The 24,378-nt window shown below is 44.0% G+C and overlaps 1 protein-coding gene across 1 annotated transcript in view; it reads left to right on the top strand.

Moving 5' to 3' along the window:
* Positions 1 to 24,378, top strand: part of LOC309550888 (uncharacterized protein) — a 118,174-nt gene that overhangs the window by 24,207 nt on the left and 69,589 nt on the right. The window contains exons 5-6 of the mRNA XM_082251270.1: positions 12,020 to 12,109; positions 18,608 to 18,715. Coding sequence (XP_082107396.1) covers positions 12,020 to 12,109; positions 18,608 to 18,715 — 198 coding nt within the window. The remainder of the gene's footprint in view (positions 1 to 12,019; positions 12,110 to 18,607; positions 18,716 to 24,378) is intronic.

The following is a 24,378-nucleotide window of genomic DNA, read 5'->3' as shown; positions in this document are numbered from 1 at the left end:
CCAGGGTTTTTACCTAAGGTAGCTACTTCCTTCCATAGAGCGCGGGATATTGTACTACCAACCTTTTGTAATTCTCCAAATAATGACAAGGAGAAGAATTTTAGTTTTTTTGGTGTCAGAAGAGCTCTTCTGGCTTACCTAGAGGTGACTAAAACCTTTAGGAAGTGTGATTATTTGTACTTTTTTCTGGCACACATAGGGGTAATAGAGCTTCTAAAGCCACCATAGCTAGGTGAATAAAGCAGGCTATTATAGAAGCTTATAAAGCAAAAGATGTTGCTCCACCGTTTATCAACGCACATTCAACAAGGGCCTTGTCCACGTCTTGGGCCGAAAGTGCTGGTTCCTCATCAGATCTGTAAGGCAGCTACCTGGTCTAACTTTTCGACCTTTGTTAGACATTATCGCCTGGACCTCCTCTCTTCTCAGGAACAGGCATTTGGTCAAAAGGTGCTACAGGCAGTAGTCCCTCTCTTGACTGGTAAGTTTCTGGCTCATCGTCTCATAGGCTGTCCTGGAAGACGACTTGAGAAAAGCTGAGTTAGACTTACCGGTAACTCCTTTTCTGACAGTCTTCCAGGACAGCCGGATTCCCACCTGGTGTTGTCTTGTATTATGTATATATATATGTGTATATATATATATAATATGTGTATGTATGTATGTTTTACAGGAATGTCCTACGATTCTCGAGATTACTGAAGGTGAGGACCAGAGGGCCGCCTTTTTATCTGATTGGATTTAATGTGTTTTCTGTCCTGGTAGGAGGAGCCCTAGGTCCCATGGGCTGTCCTGGAAGACTCTCAGAAAAGGAGTTACCGGTAAGTCTAACTCAGCTTTTCACATGAGCGGTGCACCCGGATCGATCCGGAGTCCGGATCGATCCGGAGTCCGGATCGATCCCTCGCTGAGCTGGCGGATGACAGCTCCGTCTCTGCTCTGTGTGCAGAGACAAAGCTGTCAGATCCCGACTCTCTTCTATGGGGAGATCGGATGAGAATGGACTGCCTGTCTGTTCTCATCCGACCCTATCCAATCCGATCCTTTCAGACGGATGAAAAATAGGGTTTCCATCCGTCCGGATTTCATGGACAGGATTGGATCCGATAGCAGCGGATGTCAGCAGAGATGTCTCCATAGGGCTGCATGGAGCATCCGATCTGATCCACCTGAAAAACTGACAGGCGGATCGGAAAGCTTGTGTGAAAGGGGCCTAATGGCTATGTTATGAGTTATTTTGAGGGGACAGTAAATTTACACTGTTATACAAGCTGTACACTCACTACTTTACATTGTAGCAAAGTGTCATTTCTTCAGTGTTGTCACATGAAAAAGTAATATAAAATATTTACAAAAATGTGAGGCGTGTACTCACTTTTGTGAGATACTGTATGAGTCCGACTCATTACCCTCATTCAAAACATGCACTTCTCATTCAGGACTGGAAATGACTTCACCCTATGCGTTCCGTAATTTGCCCACGTGACTCTGCTGGGTGACACTTTTATGGGAATCCTATTATATATTGCTGGGAACACATCACTGTTTTTAGTTGGTTGCTGGTTTGTTGTGGGAACACATTATTGGAATATGCTGCAGCTCCTAAATTTGTATATTATAATTTTTTGGTAGCACAGAGATTTTGATATTAATTGCTTTAATTAATTAAAACTGGTGCAGCTTGTGCATAGTAACCAATCACCTTTTGTCATTTATTGTCAAAGCTTAACCGCTTCCGTACCACCCTAGGCATGTATACTGCGGCAGGGCGGCCCTTCACCTACCTGTATGTAATTTTTTTTTCTTCAGGTTTAGGGCGTGCATGCGCACCACCTGCGACCCGCTCCACACATCGGGAGCCAATCAGTGGGTCCGGCGATCATTTCCGAGAGGCAGAGCGGCGGTCTGCCTATGTAAACCAGGCAAACCACTGTTCTGTGAGAGGGAAAGATGGTCTTTCCCCAGTCAAAGCACCTCCCCCACAGTTGGAAAGCACTCCCATTTAACTCTTTGATTGCCCCTGATGTTAACCCCCACCCTACCAGTGTCATTAGTACAGTGACAGTTCATTTTATTAGCACTGATCACTGTATTGGTGTCACTGGTCCCCAAAACGTGTAATTTAGTGTCAGATTTGTCTTCCGCAATGTTGCAGTCCCGCTAAAAACCGCTGATCCCCGCCATTACTAGTAAAAAGAGATAAAAAATATAAAAATTTCATAAATCTATTCCATAGTTTGTAGACGCTATAACTTTTGTGCACACCAATCAATATACGCTTATTGGGATTTTTTTTTTTTAACCAAAAACATGTAGCAGAATACATATTGGCCTAAACTGATGAAGAAATTAGATTTTTTTTTTTTACATTTTTTTTTTATTATTATTGGCTGTGTTTTATAGCAGAAAGTAAAAAATTTAATTATTTTTTTTTTTTTTCAAAATTGTCGGTCTTTTTTTGTTTCTAGCGCAAACAAAAAAACGCAGAGGTGATCAAATACCACCAAAAGAAAGCTCTATTTGTGGGAAAAAAATGTTATTTGGGTACAGCATTGCAATTATCAGTTAACCACTTTACAACCGGAGGATTTTGCTGTCTTCCGTCCAGGCCACTTTTTGCGATTCGGCGCTGTGCGACTTCAACTGACAATTGCGCGGTCGTGCGACGCCGTACCCAAACGAAATTTACGTCCTTTTTTTCCCACAAACAGAGCTTTCTTTTGGTGGTATTTGATCACCTGTGCGATTTTTACTTTTTGCGCTATAAACAAAAAAAGAGCGTTTATTTTAAAAAAATAACAATATTTTTCACATTTTTTTATATGAAATTCCCCCCAAAAAAGATGTAAAAACCAATTTTTTTAAAAGTTTTTGGCCAATTTGTTTTATGCTACATATGTTTGGTAAAAAAAATCGCAATAAGCGTATTTTGATTGGTTTGCGCAAAAGTTATTGCGTTTACTAACAAAGGGAAAGATTTCTGTAATTTTTGGTGTTTTTTTTTTAACGCGTAATGGCGGCGATCTGCGATTTTTTTTTTGCGGGACAGACCGGACCCCTGACTGACATTTTTGACACTTTTGGGGGTACCAGTGACATTACTGCAGTAATCAGTGCTATATATATGCACTGTTACTGTAAAAATGACACTGGCAGGGAAGGGGTTAATTTTATTGGAGAGGGAGGGGTTAATGTATGCCTGGTGCTTACTGACGTGTAGGGGGGGAGGTGACTATGTGATTCATGGACAGATCGGATGTCCAGCTATGCTGAACAGTCCGATCTGTCACTCCCTGTCACTATGGAGATCCGCCCGCTGTGTTTACACACAGCGGGCGGATCTCCAGACTCGATCCCCGACGATCGGGTAAGAGCAGCGGCGATCGCCGCTGCTCCTCCCCTGGCCCGAGAGGTCCGAGAGGTCCTGTTCAAATGGCGATGAACGCCTTAGGAGACAGCGTTCATCGCCATTACAGCACACTGAGGACCGTTCGAGGCACAGGCAGACATCTCTTGCCTAGCATATATTACCAGTTACCACGGTGGCTCCCTGCCATAAAGATCTAATAGCCAAAATGTCATTCAAATATCCTCTTGTCCCAATGCAATAGCTTTGAACAGGACCTCTCGGGCCTTTGGACCTCAGTTGATGCTGTATATGATTACTGTCTTGGTCTCCCCTTATATGAGATATAGGAGTTCCCACATAGAACTTTTTAACAAGGCTAAATAAGGCATATCCTGTGCATAACGTGCTCTATACCCCTGAAGAAGCGGACCCTTTGTGCCCGCGAAACATGTCGGGATTCGTCTGATGCTCCTCATTGGACCTGAATTATTCTCTAATACTGCCTTTTGCCTATATGTCTCTTACACATTTACTGTGTTACACGTGTCCTTTATAATATGATAACCATTTTTTTGTATACTCTACCCTGTTTTTAACATGCATCAATAAATGTTTTATGTTTTATATATCTTGGTTATTTACCTTTCTATATGGTACCTAAAAAATCCCACGAGCCCTCTACATTCTTCTGACTGTTTACTTCATTTCCTTGTCTATATTTCTTTCTTTCTCCGTTTTTCTTCTTTTTTCTTCTTTCTCCCTCCTTTTTCTCTTTGTCCCACCTTTTCTGTTTTTGTCCTTTCTCCCTTCTTTCTTCCCTCCCCTTTTCCCCAACCCCCCCCCCCCTTCCCTTATCCCCCTTTTACTTCATCTTTCTATTCTTATACTTTTTCTTGTTTCTTCCTCTTTTTTTCCTCTTCTTATCCAGGGCGGAGCCCTCACACCTTAGGCCCTGCTGTGGACAAATTTTGGGACTATTCCCAATTTCCATGTTATAAATATCAGTTAAAGTAACGTAGTTCAGTATCGCAAAAAATGGCCTGGTCATGAAGGGGGGTAAACTTTCTGGAGCTGAAGTGGTTTATTGAATAAGCCTATTGGTTACTGTGCAGCTGCACCAGATTCTATGCCCTCCAGTTTTAGTATATCTCCCCTTTTTTGTCCCATAATAAGGATTTTTGTACACGCCGTATAAACTTTTCCTTGGAGTCCATTGAGGGACACTCCTCTCTGTATTTATCATCATGCTCTCAGTACTACTTTGCTACAAGGCCAGAGCATTCTACAGTTTTCTCTTTGCCAGTGTCCGGTCCTCCTGTAGATGGCAGTATAACCTGAAAGTGAAAGACTTCCTGTTTCCTTTTAACCACTTAACCGGAAGGTTTTACCCCATTAATGACTAGGCCTTTTTTTGCGATCTGGCACTACGTTACTTTGACCAGTTCCGGACCGCCCACCACACATATATACTGCAGCAGGGCGGACCAGCTGCGCAAAATCACATAGATGTACATGATTTTGTGCAGGAAATGTCAGGGGGGCGCGTGCGCGCTGCAGGAGCGGCGCTCCTGCTGTGAATGGACACAGCAGTAGGCCAGCCAGCGGGTCTGGCGGGCAAATTGGCATCCAGAACCCGCCGTTCATTTGGAGGAATGACAGAATGGCGGTCTGCTTATCATGGAGGAAAAAAGGGATTGGTAGCTGAAACACTGATCTCTTTTTCTCTAGTGTGCATCCACTCCCCCAACAGTTAGAAAGCACTCTCTAGTAGCACACCTAACCCCATGTTAACCCCTTCCCTTCCAGTGTCATACAGCATCAGTGTATATTTTTAGCACTGATGTCTGTATTGGTGTCACTGGTCCCCAAAAAGTGACACTTGGTGTCAGATTTGTCCGCCGCAATGTCGAAGTCCTGCTAAAATCTGATCACCGCCACTACTAGTAAAAAGAATAAAAAAAATATAAAGTCCATAAATGTATGCCATAGTTTGTAGACGCAATAACTTTTGCACAAACCAATTCATATAACTCATATTCAATTCATGAGTATGTTTTATAGCAGAAAGTTAAAAAAAAAAAAAAAAAAATATATATATATATATATATATATATATATATATATATATATATATATATATATATATATATTATAAACTTTTTTTTTTTTTTCAAAATGATGATTCTTTTTTTTTTTGTTAATACCGTGAAAAATAAAAACTGCAGAGATGATCTAATACCACCAAATGATAGCTCTGATTGTGGGGGGAAAAAAAGACATCAATTTTATTTGGGTACAGTGTCGCATGACCGTGCAATTGTCGGTTCCGGTGTGAGCGCTACCAGCATAGAGAGGAGTTCAGACAGCAAAGCTGTAACTTGGTTCCAATAGACTACAATCAACAGGCATAACCACATCAAATAATTAAAATCTGCCCCCAACTGTCCACAGGGTATGCAAGCGGAGGTAGGGAAGGGTCCCATTGCGTGTAGCCACACCGGAGTAAGGTAAGTTTAGTGCAGTGATGGAGAACCTTGGCACCCCAGATGTTTTGGAATTATGCTCATGCACTCTGCAGTGTAGTTGAGCATCATGTTCCAAAACATCTGGGGTGCCAAGTAGAGATCGACCGATTATCGGCAACACCGATATATCGGGGGCCGATATGCACTTTCCCCGATATATTGGAATCGGCCTTTGGATTTACCGATATTGCCAATATTTTCACGACGTCATTGCGTATCTTGCGTGCACATGTTCTGCCTTCTAACACCGCCTCCCACGCCTGCGTGGCCCATATGTGACGTCATTTCATCGCGCGTTGCACACGTTCTCTGCCTAAAGACCGCTCCCACGCCTCGGACAGCCTCGTGTGCAGCCAGCTGCAGTCCGGTCACGGTGCTCACGGTGCCAGCCATCCACCCACAGGCCCTGGCCTCATTCACCCACCACAGGGTGCCAGCTGCCAGCCATCTGACCCACAACAGAACAGGGTGCCAGGCCAGCATCCAGCCAGCCACCCCACAACAAGGTTCACGTGAGCAAGCAAACCAGCCACCCAGATGACACCAAGCCAGCCACCCGCCACCGTGACCAGTGACCACACAGTGTTCCAGCAAGCCAGCCACCCACCACAGGCCAGGGTGAGTGAGTGAGACCAAGCCAGCCACCCACACAACAGGGTGACCCCAAGCCAGCCACCCACCACAGTGTTCCAGCAAGCCAGCCACCCACAACATAGTGCAGTTGGACTATGAGAGGGCAAAGACGAAACTGTTCTTTCAAAAGCAGAAACTCTTCGCACACGAGAAGTGGGCTGGGAAACTACTTGCATATCTAGTCCACTGTGAGGACAGGCCACCTGTAGTGATTACCCTTAGGGATGCATCGGGTGTCCCTCTAACGGACCATGGGGAGGTAACAGAGTGATTTCGCTCATTTTTTAGCAATCTTTATACTTCCAGGGCACCTGCTGACTGCTCAGATATGCACGATTTCCTACGGACAGTGGATTTCCCGACGTTGTCAACTGAACAGATTGCACTCTTACAGGCACCACTCTCTGAAGAGGAAATTGCGGAAGCCATGTCCAGGTTCCCTAGATCCAAATCCCCAGGCTTAGATGGTCTCCCAGTTGAATTTTATGCCCAATACTCTGAGCTTCTCATTCCCAAGCTGCTCTCTCTGTTCAATTCCCTCTTTGAGGAATTTACCCTGCCACCCTCCATGCGAGAGGCTTTAATAGTGTTAATACCCAAACCTGGCAAGGACCCTCACCTCCCGGAGTCATACCGCCCTATTTCCTTATGGTAAGTAGATATAAAGATTCTGGCTAAAATCTTGTCCCTCCTTCTTAACCTAGTAATCCTTTTGCTTATTTACCCTGACCAGTCAGGCTTTATGCCTGGCAGGGACACCTCCTTTAACCTTCGTAGACTATTTATGAACCTTCAAGCCGAGCATGAGGATGCTGGCAGGAGGGTAGTGGTAACACTGGACACGGCCAAAGCCTTCGACTCGGTAGAGTGGTCCTTCCTGTGGGCATGCCTTGAGAGCTATGGATTTGGTCCCAATTTTATAAAGTGGGTTTAATTACTTTACAGTGCGCATGTGGCGAAGATACTGGCCAATGGCTGGACATCTGCGGTGTTTCCTCTCTCTCAAGGGGCACTCGGCAAGGGTGCCCTTTATCCCCCTTGCTTTATGCTTTAGCGGCAGAACAATTGGCCATCACCATTAGAGCCCATCCAGACATCCGCGGCCTGCGCAGGGGGATCTCTTACAGAAAAGATCAGCATGTATGCTGATGATACCCTGCTTTACTTGGAGGACTCAGACACTTCCTTGCTCACGGCTCTATCCCTGATTGAACGCTATGGTAGGTTCTCTGGCCTCCAGATAAACTGGGACAAATCGCAGATCCTCCCACTGGATGAAAACGCCATTGACTTAACTCCTGCGAATCCAGCCCTCCAATGTGTTCCCCGATTTAAATATTTGGGGGTTCATGTGACGGTGAACCCTCATCTTCTGGATAATTATTTAACCCTTATTCTCGCTAATCAAGTCTAAGATCCAGGTGTGGTCCAAATTGCCCCTGGGGGTGATGGGTAGGATAAATCTGATAAAAATGGTCCTCCTTCCTAAAGTCCTGTATTTCATGTGGCATTCTCCGATATATTTACCGCTTAAACACTTTAAACAGATGGAATCCCTCCTCAAGGCTTTTCTATGGGGATCTTGTAGACCTAAAATCTCCTGGCGAAAACTTAAAAATCCCTCGACCTTGGGTGGTGTAGCTCTACCTGATTTTAATTTATATTACTTAGCATCGCAGTTGTCCCAATCATACCCAGGGCTGCTGTTAGAAATTGTGGGGCCCCATACAGACTACCTGGCAGGGTCCCCCAAGAAAATATTTAATATATATTCAGCTAAAATTACAACAAAATCACTATTAGCAGACACAAATACAACATAACTCACATAATTCCTGCTAAATCTAAAAGAAAAAACTATTTTATTGAATAAAAATGAAGATGAGATGAAAAAAATATACAGGCTGGGCAGTTGGAGCTCAGGGATCAGAGAGACAGAGGGAGAGAAATAAAGTTACAGATAAACTCAGGAGCAGAGCTAACATTAGAGCCAGTGCTGGGAGGGGGGCCCACACAGGGAGGGGGCTTAGTGAGGGACAACTGTCTCTTTTTCAGCAGATAAGCTGATAGCAGGGAGAGGGACAGATCAGATTCAGGTGCTAGAGGAAGATTTCTGTATTTGTTGTCCATCACTAATCCCCCTCTCTATGTGGGCTCCCCTGTGTGCTCAGGCCCCCTACAAGAGGGCTGGTGGTCCCCCCCTATCAGCGGCCCTGATTATACCATATTGATAAAACTGACAGGGAGCTTTTTTGACCCTTTTGTGCCCCAGGTGAGCCCTGCATTCTACCCCTCTCTCTCCCCTCTTCATCTCCCTCTACTTCCCCCCACCCCCCCTTTCTTTCCTTTTTCCATTCCCCCTCATCTTCCCCTTTCTTCCCCCTTTGTTTCCTTTCGTTTTTCCCCCTTGCCATAAGCTCTACTTATCAAATAATAATTGTTTCTACAGACGGGTGCTCTGTCCCGACATGGCGGGCCATATGTGTGACTCCTTGTAGTCCAGTGCACGTCCTGCTCGCCTTTGTAGGAATATGGGAAACCCCCCCTTTCTGGGGAAGATCCCTCAGCCATGGCATTGGTCTCTGGTAGGGATGCACCGAAATTTCAGCCACCAAAATTATCGGCCGAAAATGAGCCTATCCCATTTCGGCCGATAAGGGAGGAAGGAGGGCGCAGGTTTTAAAAGTCCCGCCTCTGGCTGGCCGCCCGCCTCTCAATGACGTCCCTACTACTATGATCTGTGCATGAATGAAGGGACATACCAGGCGGGAGGGCGGGGCGAGCGGCCGCTAATAGATATAACTATGTGATCCTTCCCTGTCAGCGGGACTGTGTGTGAATGAGAACTGACCTGACACCGGGCGGGGGGGGGGGGGGCGGGGGTAGCGGCCGCTAATAACTGTAACTTTGTGAGCCCTTCACTTCCCTGTCAGGCACGTATCTCCTCTGACAGGGAAGTGAAGGGCTCACATAGTTATAGTTATTAGCGGCCGCTCCCCCTGCCCGGTGTCAGGTCAGTTCTCATTCACACACAGTCCCGCTGACAGGGAAGGATCACATAGTTCTATCTATTAGCGGCCCCGCCCGGAGTGTCAGTTAATGCATGTACATCGTGCCGCTGACAGGGAATTGAAGAGAAGTGAAAGCTCACATAGTGACAGCTATTAGCGGCCGCTCGCCCGCCCTCCCGCCCGGTGTGTCACTTCATTCATGGATAGATCGTAGGAGTAGTGACATCACCGGGAGGCGGGCGGCCGGCCAGAGGCGGGACCTTTGAATAATGGACACCGTGACCGGAGGAGCTGAGTGAGTAGGAGAGGGACGCTGAGGCTGATGCGGGGGGGGGGGAGGGGGGGGAGCTGAGGCAGCTTACCATTGGTATTCGTATTATGGAGCATGAGGGGGTTAATGTATTGTCACTGCTGCATTAGTGACCAACCAGTGGCAGTTAATTAACCCCTTTGTGCTGCATTAGTGCAACCAGTATCAGTGCAACCAGTGTTAATTAACACTGATACTGGTTGCACTAATGCAGCACAAAGGGGTTAATTAACTGCCACTGGTCGGTCACTAATGCAGCAGTGATCAGCAGTGACAATACTTTAACCCCCTCATGCTGCATAATACAAATACCATTGGTAATTAACCTATTGCCAACCCGTCACAGTACATATACTGTGACAGGGTGGCAGCGACAGGTGTACATCGCTGCCTGTTTTTGGCGTATGCCCCTTTTCCATCCATTTTAAAATAACGCGGCTTGCTTTACACTTCTGCGGGACGCCGCGGTTTTAATGTTTTGCCTGTATTTGTATAGGGTAATGTAAGTGCGATTTTAATAAATGCTTTGGTACATCTAACTGGATTACGCTATGGTCTCCCTTAATCTTCCTTCCCATGTGTATGATATCACCCACTGTTGGAGCTGCATTTGAGTCTACCGCTTCGCCCTCTTACATTTGGAGTCAAGGTTGATTATTGGCTTATGGATCTATGCCCATATCCCTGTGTATGTGGAGGCAAGATTGTATACTGAATTTCTACCAAGCCCGTTGTTGCCTGTCCATTAATTTGGGGGCCCATATATTCTGGTAAGCAGCCATCTCTCATTACCTTTCACGGGTGTCTTCCCTCCTGCCTCACCATCTATTGGGATTCCATCTTTGGATTACAGCTTTCCATCCATTATCCATTCTGGGACTCACGTTTCTAGTGGACTGTATTGTTTCTGTTGCATCACAACACGTGTATTTATGATTTATGTGGCACTCATATACACATTTTTTGTTTGTTCATTAGCGCTACACTAATTTGGTATATATTGTGTTGGATTTCTATAGGTCCAGTGTCTAGCTGCTTTCACTTTTATCATTTTGGTTCACCAATATTTGTAAATTATTATTATTATTATTTATTCTTGTTTCACATTTAGCGCAGGGTTCCCCCTTGATATATTCTCCATATTATGTGTTGTTCCTCCCTGGCTGCGTCCGCTGTGATCATTTCAAGATGAATCAGGCAGACGGTGGTTCAGGCTTATTCAATCAATGGTCAGGTTCCTCCTTTCCCTGTGAAGACACATTTTACTAGAATGCTGAGTGCCTCTTTGGCTTTTCACCATCAGGCCTCTGCTGCTTGGTCGTCTGTGCACACCTTTACCAAATTTTACAATGTGGATTTGTTGGCATCTTCGGATGCCTTTTTTGGCCACAGGGTTTTGCAGGCTGCTATTTCATAAGAGAACATTTGTTTGTACTTCTCTTTGGGGTCTTCTTTTACCTGGATGAGCTCCTGTTTGGTTGAGCTCCATGTTGCCTGGTTGGCTAAGTTTAGCCTTTTGGAGTTGACATTACGGTCTGGTTGCATTTTTCCCACCCCTCATGCCTACACTGCTTTGTGACGTCCCACTCAGCTCATGGAGATGAGGCTACATCTGTCGATGGGCGATAGAGAAAACGGGATTTTTGTAAAATATTACCGTAAAATCCTTTTCTCTGATGTCCATCGACAGACGAGCATCCGCCCTTCTGTTTGGGTTGGTTCTTTTGTCTCACTGCTTTTAAAGGAAACGTATGTGCTGGGTTGTGCAGTGGGGGTTTATGCTTAGAGGGACAGCCCCCTGGGCATGTGTATTCAAATTTTTACTGCCTAGACTACTCCTGATGGGAGGAGCATAAACCCACTCAGCTCATGGAGATGAAGCTGCGTCTGTCGATGGACATCAGAGAAAAGGATTTTACGGTAAGATCTTACAAAAATCCAGTTTTTTGCAATGCCAAACATAAAATGCAACTTCCTCCTTGTAAGCACTCTTATTCTGGTAGGTACTCGTCAATGGGAGAATTCCTAGTCTGGTGAAAATCTTCACAACTCCTATGCATTTGTTCTATGCTAATCGGTTTTATTTCTTGTTACCCACTGCACTCCCCCTGTGTCTATTGGTTCTTGGTGACTTTGGTTTGGTCAGTTCATGATCTGTCCTCTCTGAGCTCTACCATGTCTTCCTCCACAGCTTGCACCCCAGATTTACTACTGAGGATAAATCAGGATGATGCCTCGTGTTACAGGGACCTTTCGCCACAGAGCCCTGCCAATAGTGCCGGTAAGTGCCTAGTGCGTGTGCCACAAAATTGTGATCCTACATGCCCTTTCAGAACCAACTATAAGGGCCCAGAGAGGCTTTGCATGCCAGCACTACTCTTTATCTGCTTTAGGTGACTTTCTTTTTTTTTTTTTTTCTTTTAATTGTGTTTGTTTTTGTTAGTTTTTTTTTTTTTTCTAACACTTTTTTTAATATAATCTTGACATCTTTATTTGCAATAGTCGTGTACAAGAACAAGGCAATCAGGGACAATTGTGTTGCGCTTTAATGCGAATAAGAAAACAATTCAAAATATTTGTCACGTACCTGACTAGAGGCTGAAGTGACGAGAGGGCTCCCTTTGCGGCTGAGTGCAGAGTACCCCTGAAGGTGGTGACAGAGGGTGCTATGCCCAAAGATGCACAAGTTGCCTGCAGGTGAAGCTGCCTGATGAAACCAGATGCAAGGACACCCACGGGTACAGAATGTGGTCACAGCCAATGGTTCTCTGGAGAAGCTGGCGGAATTGACAGAGGAGTAAGCAGGAGCAAGGCTAGAAGCCAGGTCGGGGGTCAAACGCAGCAAGTCAGTCAGGAGCAGAGGCAAGTAGCGTAGTCGAGATCAAGCCAGGGTCAAACACAGGATTAATCTGGAATAGACAGAAGCAGGTCTGAGAAGCAAGCCGGGTTCAGAGCCAGGAGAGAAGCCAGAGCAGGTCAGGGGTAACTGGTAATCAAACCGAAGCACAAGGCACAGGAACACATGATACAAGCTGAAGATAATCCAGCAATGTATGCTAGCCACTGGTGTCCTTATATAGGCCAGTGATGACTGGCAATTAGCACGCTTTGCGTACGCCAATGCGCCATTGCATGCCTTTCGCTAATTTGTATGCGAAAGTTAGCGCAACCATATTGGGCATTGGCATATTTGCCAATACTTCTTGGATTTCTTCCCTGACAACATTTCAGTACAAAAATGAGAAGGGCAAACCCCTTCAGAGAAAAATAGGACTGCAGGATATTGTTTCATTTATACATTGTAGACCAACACGTTTCGCAGATATGATTCTCTGCTTCTACGGGGGAACTTCAGTGTTTATTAGTTTCGACCACAGTATTAATATCTGAATCTCCCAATGTGTGAGAAGAGATAGGGACTATAAGATGACCATTTAGCCCACAGTAGAAATTCCAAGACCAAATCTGATCAACATTGGACTACACAACCGAGAAACAGGCGGATGGGGTTGACCTTACCCAGAGTACCTTTGCATCGATGGTGATCAAATAACAATCAGCAATTAGCTTAGGGCTTAGCTCCAGTGGCGATTGTTGCTATTTGATTACCATCTGTGCAAAAATACTCTGGGTGATGTGAACCACATCTGCCTGTTTCCACGGTTGCATGGTCTAATGTCCATCAGATTTGGTTCTGCCATTTTTTTCCTCTTCTTTTTGTGTGCAGCTGACACCACCGTCCCCTCCATCTTCTCCAAACAAAAAGACTCGGAGGAGAAGAGGAAGGAGGTCCGTCCTGTGGAGAGGTCAGAAGTCAGGATCAACCAGTCACACTGTGAGTCAGGGATCCTCGGGGGCGGGGACAGGTGATAGTATAAAAGAAGGGAACCTAGCAAAGTGCATCATTCATACACTGTAGATTATTGAATATGTAAATTGTTTTGCAAAGCAAGATACTTAAAGGTTTTTATCCAAACCTAAACCTTTTGCCACCTTGACAGTTTTGAGCAGACCTTAAAGCTGATCTTCACGGCATCTGGTCACCACTTACCAAAAATGCTATTTATTTCATTTTTAATATACAAAACAAACTCCCCCATCCATCCATGTCTTCATGATTTATTTTGCTGAGAAATCACTTTGATGAACACCCCCCTAACATTTCTGGTTGTGACCATTTTAAGTAAAGCCTACTGGGCACTCGGTTGTGTGGTCCAATGTCCATCAGATTTGGTCCTGAAATTTCTACCGTGGGCTAAATGGTCATCTCATAGTCCCTATCTCTTCTCACACATTGGGAGATTCAGATATTGATATTGTGCTTAAAGTTTATATACATTGAAGTTCCCTGAAGAAGCAGAGAATTATTTCTGCGAAATGTGTTGGTCTACAGTGTAAAAATGAAGCAAGTCAATGTATTCACTTGTAACCCTGAACGTGCAAGAATACAAGCTGCTGTGCTATCGCCTGTATGTCTTTGCATTTTTTATACTTATAAATTGTAGGGTTTTAACTATTTTGTACAATAAAATCGTTTTTTATTCTAAATAATGTGTATGTGCTCACCTCAGTGACAACTCTTTTTCCTGCAAAGTCCTATCTTTCTATGAAGGGGTTCCCCCTTCTCCATTTTTTTCTGTCACGTATCAAGGATGAGGATATAAGAAGTTCTAGAACTGGTTAGATATAAAATTATAAATATTCAACGCGTTTCACCAAGTGTCACCTTGAAGCTTGACAGAAATCAAACAGTAATATACTATGTAAAGAAAATATTAAAGAAAATGGTGCAAAAGCCAATAACAACATGATCAGGGCAATCAGGAGAAAATGTTTTTTAGGGTTACAGAACTCCTATTTTTGTGCCAATAATTACCCCTTACTAACCTTGTAATTTTAGTTTTTTAGATTTTTTTTTTTTTTTTTTTCCACAGTAAAAAAAAATGTAACTTACATGACAGTTTACAAATAATAATCAGAAAAAGAAAAACTGCGCTAAATATCAAACTCTAATAGCAGCAACTTGAATGTGACAAACATATAAGTAACAAATAATGGGGAAAAGCTGCGCAGCTTTTCTACAAATAATAATCACATACAAAAAAAAATGAAAAAAACAAATGCAAAGAACACGAAGGGCCCATTTAGTACTCTGCGTGTATTACATTAAGGCAGCCCATTGAAATGAATGTGCTTGCAACACAACCATTGGTCTGCATTGATTGAACTGGATGGGCTTGTGTCTTTTTTCAACCAGACTATCTATATACAGTGGTGATCGAAAGTTTGGGCACCCCAGGTAAAAATGTGTATTAACCACTTTACCCCCAGCCCTATTTCGGACACTTTTTGTTCACAAGTTAAAACCAGTATTTTTTCCTAGAAAACTACTTAGAACCCCCAAACATTATATATATTTTTTTAGCAAAGACTCTGGAGAATAAAATGTCGGTCATTGCAAAATTTTTTGTCACGCGGTATTTGCGCAGCGGTCTTTAAAACGCCATTTTTTTGGAAAAAATTTGAAAAACCACATTTCACTAATTTTAAAAAATACTAAACAGTAAAGTTAGCCCATTTTTTTTTATATTGTGAAAGAACATGTCACGCCGAGTAAATAGATACCAAACATGTTATGGTTTAAAATTGCGCCCCCCCGTGGGATGGCGACAAACTACGGTCAATAGAGATCTCAATCTGCGACGCTTTAAATTTATTTAACGGTTACCAGTTTTGAGTTAGAGTGTAGCTCTTTTTTTTTAAATTATTGCCCACGCTCTGGCGATCGCGGCGATACCTCACATGTGTGGTTTGAACAGCGATTTCATTTGCGGCTCGACTTGCGTATACGTTTTTTTTTTGTGCGCGAGCTAACGGTGACGGGGGCGGCTAAATTTTTTTTTTTTTCCTATTTATTTTTTCTTTTTTTTTACTTTTATTACAGGTTTTTTTTAAAAAAAAAAAATCTGATCACTTTTATTGCTGTCACAAGCAATGTAAACATCCCTTGTGACAGCAATATGTGTGACAGGTACACTTTATGGAGGGATCGAGGGTCTAAAAGACCCTAGACCCCTCCACTACACTTCCCTGTATGCAAAACGCCGAAAACGGCATTTTTGCATACAGCCGTTTTTTAAATCTGCCGCCTTCTGCAGCACAGTAACCCGGAAGTGACGTCATGGACGCCGCCTCCGGGTTACGTCATCGGAGACCCGATCGATGCCGTTTCCGGCATTCATCGGGACTCCATCCAGCCGGCGGACATGCCGGCTGGGTGCTCGGGGCTCCCGGTGGGACGGGAGCCCCGAGCAAAGCCGCGGAAGGCGGCAGGAGGGGGGGGACGTCCCCTCCCGCCCCCCGGGTAACGATCGAGCGGCTCCCGAGCCGCATCGATCGTTACCGACGGAAAGCCGACCGCCGGCTTCAAACAACGGTACCGGGATGATGCCTCTAGCTAGAGGCATCATCCCGGTATAACCACTCAAAGTCAGCCGACGTAGATCTACGTGGCTGGTCGTTAAGTGGTTAATGTGCATAAAGAAGCCAAGGAAAGATGGAAAAATCTCCAGAAGGCATCAAATTACAGATTATACATTCTTATAATATGTCAAAGTTAGTTTTTATTTCCATCATTGGCACTTTCAAAATAACAGAAAACAAAAAAATGGTGTCTGCAAAAGTTTGGGCACCCTGCAGAATTTATAGCATGCACTGCCCCCTTTGCAAGGCTGAGACCTGCCAGTGTCATGGATTGTTCTTAATCATCGTCTGGGAAGACCAGGTGATGTCAATCTCAAAGGTTTTAAATGCCCAGACTCATTTGACCTTGCCCCAACAATCACCACCATGGGATCTTCTAAGCAGCTGTCTAGAAAACTGAAACTGAAAATAGTTGACACTCACAAAGCTGGAGAACGCTATAAGAAGATAGCAAAGCGTTTTCAGATGTCATTATCCTCTGTTCGGAATATAATTAAGAAATGGCAGTCATCAGGAACAGTGGAAGTTAAAGCAAGATCTGGAAGACCAAGAAAAATATCAGACAGAACAGCCCGCAGGATTGTGAGAAAAACAATTCAAAACCCACGTTTGACTGCACGATCCCTCCAGAAAGATCTGGCAGACACTGGAGTTGTGGTACACTATTCCACTATAAAGAGATACTTGTACAAATATGGTCTTAATGGAAGAGTCATCAGAAGAAAACCTCTTCTACGTCCTCACCACAAAAATCAGCGTTTGAACTTTGCAAATGAACATATAGACAAACCTGTAAAGTGTGGGTGCGCTAAAACAAAAGTAAATCTGGTGTAGCTACTCAGGGGTAGTTCAAAAAATATGTGAATGACACAAACATATGGAGAATATTATAAATGAAATCAAAAGTCCATAAATAAATATTCATAAATGTCCCGGTGTGGAGATTCAGCTTGTGAATAAAATGAAAAAAACGATGCTTCTTCAATTCAAGTGTGAAACCCACCACCAGGTGAAATTCCTCCTTACCAGACGGAAAATAAGGTGCAGATATATCAAAACGGACTGAAACACAGAAATCCCAGGTGCTACCAATCGCCAAGTGAAAACACCCAAATGATGGCCCCTTAACGAACTGCAGATAATAAGCGCTTGTAGGTACGGCTGAAAACGTCTCCTCCACTCTATCCCTCTTAGACCAAGGTGTCTCTATGACCATGGGAGCCAAAGGGTCCCTCAGACATGTGGTATAAAAGACAGTTTTTTTTTTTTTTTTTTTTACCAAACATATGTAGCATAAAACAAATTGGCCGAAAATGTTAAAAAATTTTGATTTTTACTTTTTTTTTTTTTTGGGGAATTTCTTATAAAAAAATGTGAAAAATATTGTTATTTTTGCAAAATTGACGCTCTTTTTTTGGTTTATAGCGCATGATTAAAACATTGCACAGGTGATCAAATACCACCAAAAGAAAGCTCTGTTTGTGGGAAAAAAAGGACGTCAAATTCGTTTAGGTACAGCGTCGCACGACCGCGCAATTGTCCGTTAAAGTCATGCAGTGCCGAATCGCAAAATACCCCCTGGTCTTTTAGCAGCCAAATCCTTCCGGGGCTTAAGTGGTTAATAGAAGTTGATCACCACACATTTTTATTCAATATTAATTTATTCGATGTGCTAGCGCTGTTTTTATTTGATTTTCACATGTTATAAGAATGTCTAATCTGTAATTTGATGCCTTTTGGAGATTTTTCCATCTTTCCTTGGCTTCTTTATGCACATTAATACAAATTTTTACCTGGGGTGCCCAAACTTTCGATCACCACTGTAACTATGTAACACCCTAATGTGTTGAAAATCGAGTGTGACTATCATTTTTTTTTTTTTTTTTTTTTTGCAGCACACTTTCACATGTTTCGCTGCGATGTGGCATGCTGCACCACAAGTGCATATCCTTAGTACATTGGGGTGGCGTTCAAAATAAATGGAAAAACAATAACATATGTTACATGCATTATCGTGGCACGTTAGTGTAATTTGGCTCCTAATGGAGTAAGTTACATTACCCTAAAAAAAAAAAAATGCTAAATAAATAATTACAAAGAGGGTTTTTTATGCAAATTGTTGCAAGCACGCTGCGCAAAATTAGGAGTTTCTGTAAAAATTTCTAAGATGACTCCACCCATCCCTAGGTATTTATGTGTGAGTGGTAATCAGTGATTTTTTTTTTTTCTCTTTTACTCAACTGCTGTCGCCATTCTGTTTCAGTACCCATTGTGTTGCTCTTCTCTTTGTGTGCAGCTGACACCACTGTCCCCTCTGTCTTCTCCAAACAAAAAGACTCGGAGGAGAAGAGGAAGGAGGTCCGTCCAGTGGAGAGGCCGGAGTTCAGGATCAACCAGTCACACCGTGAGTCAGGGATCCTTGGGGGTGGGGACAAATGACTGTATAGAAGTAGGATACCTAGCAGAGCGCATCATAACACTGTAGGTTATTGAATATGCAAATTGTTTTGCAAAGCAAGATAGTTAAAGGTTTCTATCCAGGCCTAAACCTTTTGCCACCTTGACAGTTTTGAGCAGACCTTAAAGCTGATCTTCACGGCATCTGGACACCACTAACCAAAAATGCTATTTATTTCATTTTCAATATTCAAAGCAAACTCCCCCATCCATCCATGTCTCCATGATTTATTTTGTTGAGAAATCACCCCCGTAGCATTTCTGGTTGTGACCATCTTATTTCTTTAGTAAAGTTTAACCACTTGCCTACTGGGCACTCTTACCCCTGCTGCCAAAGGCCAATTTTCGAGACCGATAGAGCTTTCTTTTAATGGTATTTAAAGCGGAGTTCCAGCCTTTTCACTCATCTGTCCAACGGTCCAGCGATGCGGCCGCCCGAAGCCTCGATCCTCTCCCTCTGGTCTCGGCGGCGCCGGCATCACTGCATGCACTCGGCTGTGACAGTTTGCGGCTTCACAGCCGGGTACCCACTGCGCATGCGCGAGTCGCGCTGCGCGTCTTGATTGGCCGGCAATCTTCTGGGACCTCTGACATGTCCCAGAAGATTGCAGGGAGGGAGGGGGAGAGGAGAACTTCCGTTCAGGGCGCCGCAGCGCTCCGAGCGCTCCGAGCGCAAGTGGGAGCGGGTACCTGTCAAAACTAGGTACCCGCTCCCCCCCCAAAAAAATGACATGCCAAATGTGGCATGTCAGGGGGTTAGAATACCTAAAGCGGAAGTTCCACTTTTGGGTGGAACTCCGCTTTAATTACCACTGGGTTTTTTTGTTTTTTGCTAAGGTTTTTTTAGATTCTGTACAAATTTTGTAAATAAGTATTTTTTTATCCTTTACTGATGTGCACTAAGGAGGCAGCACTGACTGGCATTGATAGGCTGCACTGACAGGCACTGATGAGGCGGCACTGAAGGACACTGATGAGATGGCCCTAATATGCAGCACTGATAGGTGGCACTGATGGACAGCACTGACGGGCACTGATAGGCTGCACTAAAGGGCACTGATAGGCAGCACTGACAGGCACTGATGAGGTGGCACTGATGAGGCTGCACTAATATGCAGCACTGATGAGATGGCACTGAAGGGCACTGATGAGGTGGCACGAATATGCAGCACTGATAGGCAGCACTGGTGAGCAGGCACTAATGGGCACTGAAAGGCAGCACTGACTAGCATAACAGCTGGGCAATGATTGGCATCACTGCTGGGCACTGATTGGCATCACTGCTGGGCACTGTTGGGGCTGCACTGATGATCATGGCCCTGATTATCTGTGCAGATCTTGCCTGTGGTGAGGAAATGCTGCTGATCGGCTTTCCTCTCCTCACACACTGTCAGTGTGAGGAGAGGAATGCCGAAAACTGGCATTTCCTTGTTTACATGTGATCAGCTGTGATTGGACACAGCTGATCACATGATAAAGAGCCGCCTCATCGGTTCTTTACAGGGAATCAGTGATGCACCATGTCACAGGGACAGAGTGCACCACCGATCGACACGCGCCAAGAGTGGGAGGACGTCCTATGACAGAGCAGAAGCAGCGCTAGAATTATTGCTCTCTAAGCAAAAGCGATTCAAGTGGCTGAACAGCCACTCGATCACTTATGGGGGTGACCGAAGAGGGTCCCTGCCAAGGCTGCCTTTGCGGTGTATCCAGCAGCGACAGTGGCACTACGCAGAGGGAGAAGAACTGACATTGTTCCTTCCTTTCTGTGACCCCAGAAACTGGAAGCGACAAGAATTTCGGCACCGGCTGTTGGGGGCTAGGAAAGGAGGTGATCAGCTGTATTGGAGGCCAGAGGAGAGATTTGGGATCTAATAGATCCCAGATTTCTCCATAAAGAGGACCTGTCTTGGCCGATGCTGTCACAAAGGATGTTGTTCATCCCTTGTGATAGCAATAAAGTTAATACAAAAAAAATTAAAGAGACCGTGTAAAAAAAAAAAAAAAAAAAAAAGTTTTAGATTAAAAAAAAAAAATAATAAAATAAAAAAATGTACAGCTCCACTGTCCCGCCTTGCTTATGCCCAAATGCAAATGTATACCTAGTTCCCGCACGCATATGTAAACCACGATCACATCACACTTGTGAGGTATCATCACAAACGTTAGAGCGAGAACAATCATTCTAGTGCCAGACCTCCTGTATATCTCTAAAATGGTAACCTGTAAAAGCGTAAAAAGCATCGCCGATGGACTTCTGGTGTGATGGGCGATGTCTGATGTGAAGGAAGGACTTCTGATGTGATGGTGGCCACCTGTCCAGACAGTAATTGTTGTGGTTGAAGAGGTCACATGCCACTGACAGTGAAAGGTTTAAATTATATTTCATATTTAAATGATTAAAGGACCTATTAAAGCGGAGTTCTGGGCACAGAAAAAATTTTTCAATGAGCATACCCCAGGGACAGTCAGGGCTAGTACATTCCACAATGGCTAGCTTCTGATCTGTCCCGGTTCGCACTTACCTGCAAGATGAAATACTCACTTATAAAATTTCTTCTCCAGCGTTGCCATCTCTTTGTGGGCAGCTGAAGCCGCCGCGATCCTCTTCTGCGTCCTCTTCCGCGTCGTCTTCTCCCAGAATGCGCCTGCACCGGCCTCCTCACTTCCGGTGCGGCACCGCATTCCTCCACAGCTTCTGGGCTGTTTAGCATGGAATGCGGCGTCACCCCGGAAGTGACGAGCGGGGCCGGTTCCGTCGCATTGTTTCCTGGGAGCGATGACGTTCAGCTCCCAGGAATCATTGCGAGCCAGGAAGTGACGGCGGAGCCGCGGCGCAGAGGGAGGATGTGAAGACTAGGTGAGTATATTCTATCTACAATTACAAGGTGAGTACAAAAAAAAAAAAAACTAACTATCCAATTCCTTTTCAGGTGAAGGAGAACAAGCGGATGGGCACAAAAAAAAAGGTCTATTTTGTGCCCGGAACTCCGCTTTAAAATATATTAAAAACCAACTCCAACTTAATTTACTTTGTTTTGAATAGACTTTGGATGATTAAAATATCAGTTTTTATTGCCCCTTTGACTTCCTATCCAAATTCAGACAACAACAAAAAAACTTCACCTTCTCTTAGTGGCAGAAAAATGGGTAAATTATGCTTAAGTTGAAAATCATAAAATTACATATTGAAATACTGTATATTAAAGCCCAACTCCAACCAGATTTTTTTCCCCCATATTTTGAATGGAATTGGGATGATTAAAATATCTGTTTTTATTGCCTTAATGACCCCTTTGAATTCCTGCACTAATTCAGACAACAAATAAAAAAAAAAATCTCCCCCATCTCTTAGTGGCAGTGATAGAGTAACCTGGAATTTGAGCCAGGCCTTCAGAGTGCCCAGTTTCAATGCCTGTTGTCCAGTGGTTGTCTCGACCTCTGGGACTTCCTGGGGCCTGATGGTAAGCTTTCTTCTGCCCTGGCCACCGTCTCAGAGCCCCCTTTTAGATTTCTGCAGTGGCGTCCCAGCTTCAACATTTTCTTCATAAATTCTCTTGCTTTCCTTGTATTTTTCGTCAACTTACAGAACTGGAGATTATCTGCCACAGACAGGAACCGATTCGCCATAGTCTTTCTACCATGTACGCAGCTCTGATTTCGCCAATGGTGGACTTCACCCCTGGCTTTCTCTCTAAATGGGAATCTGATCTGGCCATGCAATTCAATGATTCCCCAAAAAAAATTCTCCGCTTTGCCCAGAAGTCTTCTATTGCCATAATAGTTCAGGAGACCAATTCCATGATCTTAACTAGATGGTACAGGATACCCACGACTCTACATCATTTTTTACCTCAGGAATCCGACACCTGCTGGCGATGTGGTGCTGGCATGGGTACGCTACTGCATATTTTTTGGAACTCCCCTAAAATGACAGTTTTGGCAAGCAGTGGCTGGGACTGTTTAACGCATGACCAATGTTGACCTGATGGGAAAGCCTATGGCATGCTTGCTGCACCTCACAGAACAACCTATAAAAAAATATAATGCTTCCCTTACAATCCACTTGTTGAACGTGGCAAAGGCATGTACCCCTTTGTGCTGGAAGTCTGTGAATCCACCCTCAGTCTCTTTGGTTTTCCAAAATTAATGAACTTAGAGACATGGAGGACCTCATGGCTACCCTACATAACAGAGAGGAGATCTTTTATGACACATGGAGGCAGTGGCAATATTTTATATACACTGGTGCCTATGTGCAGGAGGTCTCACAACCTGGCTGAGCCTCCAGGGCCTGTGGCTTTTCTTGGCCCCAGATGAGAGAGACTGCTTTTCCTGGTTTCTTCTTTACCTCTTTTTTTTCCCAACCTCCCTTTTCCTCTCCCCTACCCTTTATGAAGCTTGGTGATCTATCCCTTGCAGTTTTGGTAGTTACCCGGCCATTATATTTTGTCTATTTGGTTGTAGGCCCTGGGATCTGGGTCGTTATGGCCTCTGAGGGTTTCTCTGAGGACCCCGGTCTCTTTATTACCTTTTTCCATATTAAATATAGTTGCATTCTTATGTTGCACTTCATCTGTACGTGCTGGAAACTCCCACCTGCCACTTCTTTCTGTGACTTTTTATGTTCTTTTTGTCGGTAGTCCCCTGATTTGCAGAATTTAAATTTCTCATTAATGCTGTGCTGACCATATTGCATTACCACTGATTTTGTGAGTCAGTCTGTTCTCGTGACCTTGTTATGCACTATTGTTGCACATGTTTGAAAATGCAACTTTTTGTTAACTAAAGGAATTAAAAAAAAAAAATGCTTTATATTAATATGAGAAAATAATGTATTAAAATATATTAAAGCCCAGATCTTTTAATTTTTTTTTTTTTTAAGTTTTGGATAGACCTTGAATGATTAAAAATGTCTGTGTTTATTGCAGTCAGTGACGCCGCTGACTTTTTGTCCCAATTCAGACCACTTCTGTTTTATAGCCCAAACTACCAATAAAAAGTTTGGGCTATAAAATGAAGATCTGTCTTTAATTTTGTGTAACCTTTGTTCATAGAGGATGAGTGTTGGGATATTTTCTTGTGTGTAGGGATGTATTGTTTCTCGGGACAGATGACTTGTGGTGTCACAATGCCATCCTGTGCAGTTTCGGTGGCGCGCAGCTCTTTTGCCGTGTTTTGGTTACCAGCATTTCCAGAATTATTTGCCTCTGATTGTTTGCGTCCCTCAGGTAGAACTCAAAATATATCTGCGCTCTATATATAACATGGGAGGGAAGAGCAGGGCTGTTATTGTGACTGTTTGTCACTTTCCATGTGTGTGGTGTCTCCCTGCTGACCGCCACCATATAAAGCCGTGCCATGGGAGTCGGTGGCAGGTGTCCCGGTACCCCAGAGGAGAGGCGGAGATGTCTTCACTTATAGAAAGTGTTCAGCCTCCTGCCAGCCCTCCTGGGGGATCAGCTGTCTCCTGGCGGTGAACTTCCTATGTGTTTACTCTATTGTGATCTCAGATATAGAAAGTGTTTCTCATCCCAGGAGAATACCATGGATCTCCAAGTTTAATCTCTGCAGAATGTAACCTGTTCATGTCCTCCCTGCCTTGAAAAT

This window comes from Pelophylax lessonae (assembly GCF_965119305.1).
Source record: "Pelophylax lessonae genome assembly, chromosome: 3".
In the NCBI taxonomy this organism is placed as follows: Eukaryota; Metazoa; Chordata; class Amphibia; order Anura; family Ranidae; genus Pelophylax; species Pelophylax lessonae.
Note: the sequence above shows the minus strand (reverse complement) of the source record. Positions and strands in the feature narration are given on the sequence as shown.